Source organism: Ornithorhynchus anatinus, chromosome 5 (assembly GCF_004115215.2).
Source record: "Ornithorhynchus anatinus isolate Pmale09 chromosome 5, mOrnAna1.pri.v4, whole genome shotgun sequence".
In the NCBI taxonomy this organism is placed as follows: Eukaryota; Metazoa; Chordata; class Mammalia; order Monotremata; family Ornithorhynchidae; genus Ornithorhynchus; species Ornithorhynchus anatinus.
Genome location: NC_041732.1, coordinates 3,715,743 through 3,717,923, shown reverse-complemented (window position 1 = coordinate 3,717,923; position 2,181 = coordinate 3,715,743). Strand labels below are relative to the sequence as shown.

General features: G+C 60.0%; 1 protein-coding gene across 1 annotated transcript; it reads left to right on the top strand.

Moving 5' to 3' along the window:
- The first annotated feature begins 309 nt into the window (after positions 1–309).
- Positions 310–1,720, top strand: LOC107547330 (N-formyl peptide receptor 2-like). Its single transcript, XM_029066569.2, has 2 exons — positions 310–376; positions 623–1,720. Exon 2 carries the CDS (start codon positions 674–676, stop codon positions 1,589–1,591), a length of 918 nt encoding a protein of 305 aa, XP_028922402.1. The 5' UTR covers positions 310–376; positions 623–673; the 3' UTR covers positions 1,592–1,720.
- The last annotated feature ends 461 nt before the right edge of the window (positions 1,721–2,181 follow it).

Below are 2,181 nucleotides of genomic sequence, written 5' to 3'. Positions count from 1 at the left end.
GAGGAAGGATTCAGAAGGGGTCAAATCAAGGGCAGAGTACAGTTAGGGGGTGCAGTTAGGGTTGGGGCTCTGGACACCTCTCGGTCCTCCCAGAGCAGTTCCTGCTGCCCCTCACAGTCCTGTGGGTCGGGGGAAGGGGAGCCCCACGCTCAACCGTTTCTTCCCACTTCCCACTCTCCCCCAGTGAGTCAGCAGTTGTGCAGTCCCTTAGTCCCAAGTTCCTCTTACTGAAGCCCCTTCCTGTCCTTCCACTCCGGGCACCGCCCCTACCCATAAAACCCCATCCTCACCCTCCTTCCCCGGCCCCAACCTCCTCCTGCAGGGACTCCAACCCCTCACCACGAAGCTCCAGCCCCCAGAGAGACTGTCCCAACTGGTGAGTGAGGTCTGGGGGTGAAGGGGGAGCAGAGAGAGGGGGCGAGGGTCAGGATTGCCTGGGACCCAGCGTGGGAGGGAGGCCTGGGTGACTGTCAGGGATGACCCTCACGCTGGGGAGGGAGGAGATCCAAGGGGGAGGGTCTCAGTGGGGGAGTAGGAGGTTGGGGGCCAGGCATCGGGCTCAGAGAGGAGGGAGGAGGCTGGTGGGGAGGAAGAGGAGAACGCAGGCTACTGTGTGTTCCAGAATGAAGACCCTGCCCTGGTCTCCCACCGCCTCCACGTCATCCTGCCTCAGATGGCCAATTCCATCCTGCACTTCCTGGGCTTGGTTGTCCTGTCCATAAGCTGTCCCCTGGGCGTGGCTGGCAATGGGCTGGTCCTCTGGGTGGCTGGCTTCCACCTGCCCAGCCTGGCCACCCGCACCTTGTTCCTCAACCTGGCTGCGCTCGACTTCACCTGTACCACCTTCCTGCCACTCAGCGTGGCCGTCCTAGCCCTGGGCCCCCGCTGGCCCTCACGCTACCAGCTCCGCCTGTTCCTCGGCGTCTTCACTGACTTCAACCTGTACACCAGGACCTTCCTGCTCACCCTCATCTCCGTCTACCGCTTAGTGTCCGTGCTCTGGCCCGTCTGGACCTGGAACCACCATACCCCTCAGCGGGTGGCCCTGCTGGCTGGCGGGGCCTGGCTTCTGGCCGTGGGGTTCACCCTCCCAGGCCTGGTGGACAGAGCCGTGACCCCCGCTTCGGCGAACCAATCCGACCCGGGGCACGAGAGCAGGCCGGGCGCCCAGGAGTGGCTGGATCTCATTGGACAGCAGGCCCCCGCCGTAGCGATTGGTCGTTTCACGGTCAGCTTTGTGGTCCCCCTGGCTGTCATCGGGGTCTGCTTCTGCCTCATCAAGATCCGGCTCAAACACAAGCAATGGCTGCTAGCCCGCTTGTCCCTCCATGTCCTCATGCTCATCGTGGCCATGTTCTTCCTCTGCTGGTTCCCCCTCCACCTGATCTGGCTGCTCCAGCTCAGGCCCTTTCCGGGAGGCCGGCCCCCACTGCCAGCCTCGTTGTCGGCCTTGGCCGTCTGCCTGATCTACCTTAACAGCTGCCTCAATCCGCTACTTTACACCTGGCTGAGCCGGGAGTTCCGGGAGAAGCTACTACAGTGGCTTCCGGGCCCCCTGGGTCGGGCTTTCCGGGGGGCACCGGCCCAGTAGAGCTCACCGCTGGGATGGCGGAACCTACTGGAAAGAGTCAAGGAAACTGGCCTCCACATCTGCCACATTTTGATGGTATTTCTTAAGTGCTTATTATGTGGCAGGTGCTGTAATAAGCACTGGGGTAGATTCAAGCTAATCAGGTTGGACACAGTCTCTGTCCCGCATAGGATTCAGTCTTAATTCCCATTTTACAAATGAGGGAACTGAAGCACAGGGAAGTTAAGTGACTTACCCAAGGTCCCACAGCTGACAAGTTGCAGAGCCGGGATTAGAACCACATCCTCCTGCCTCTCAGGCCCGTACTCTAGCTACTAGACCATGGTGCTTCTCACCTGACTGCTATAGGACCTTCGACAAGTCACTCGATTTCTCTGTGCCTCTGTTTCCTCATCTGTGAAATGGGTATTATGTACCCGTGGCTCAGTGGAAAGAGCACGGGCTTTGGAGTCAGGGCTCATGAGTTCGAATCCCAGCTCTGCCACTTGTCGGCTGTGTGACTGTGGGCAAGTCACTTAACTTCTCTGTGCCTCAGTTGCCTCATCTGTAAAATGGGGATTAAGACTGTGAGCCCCACGTGGGACAACCTG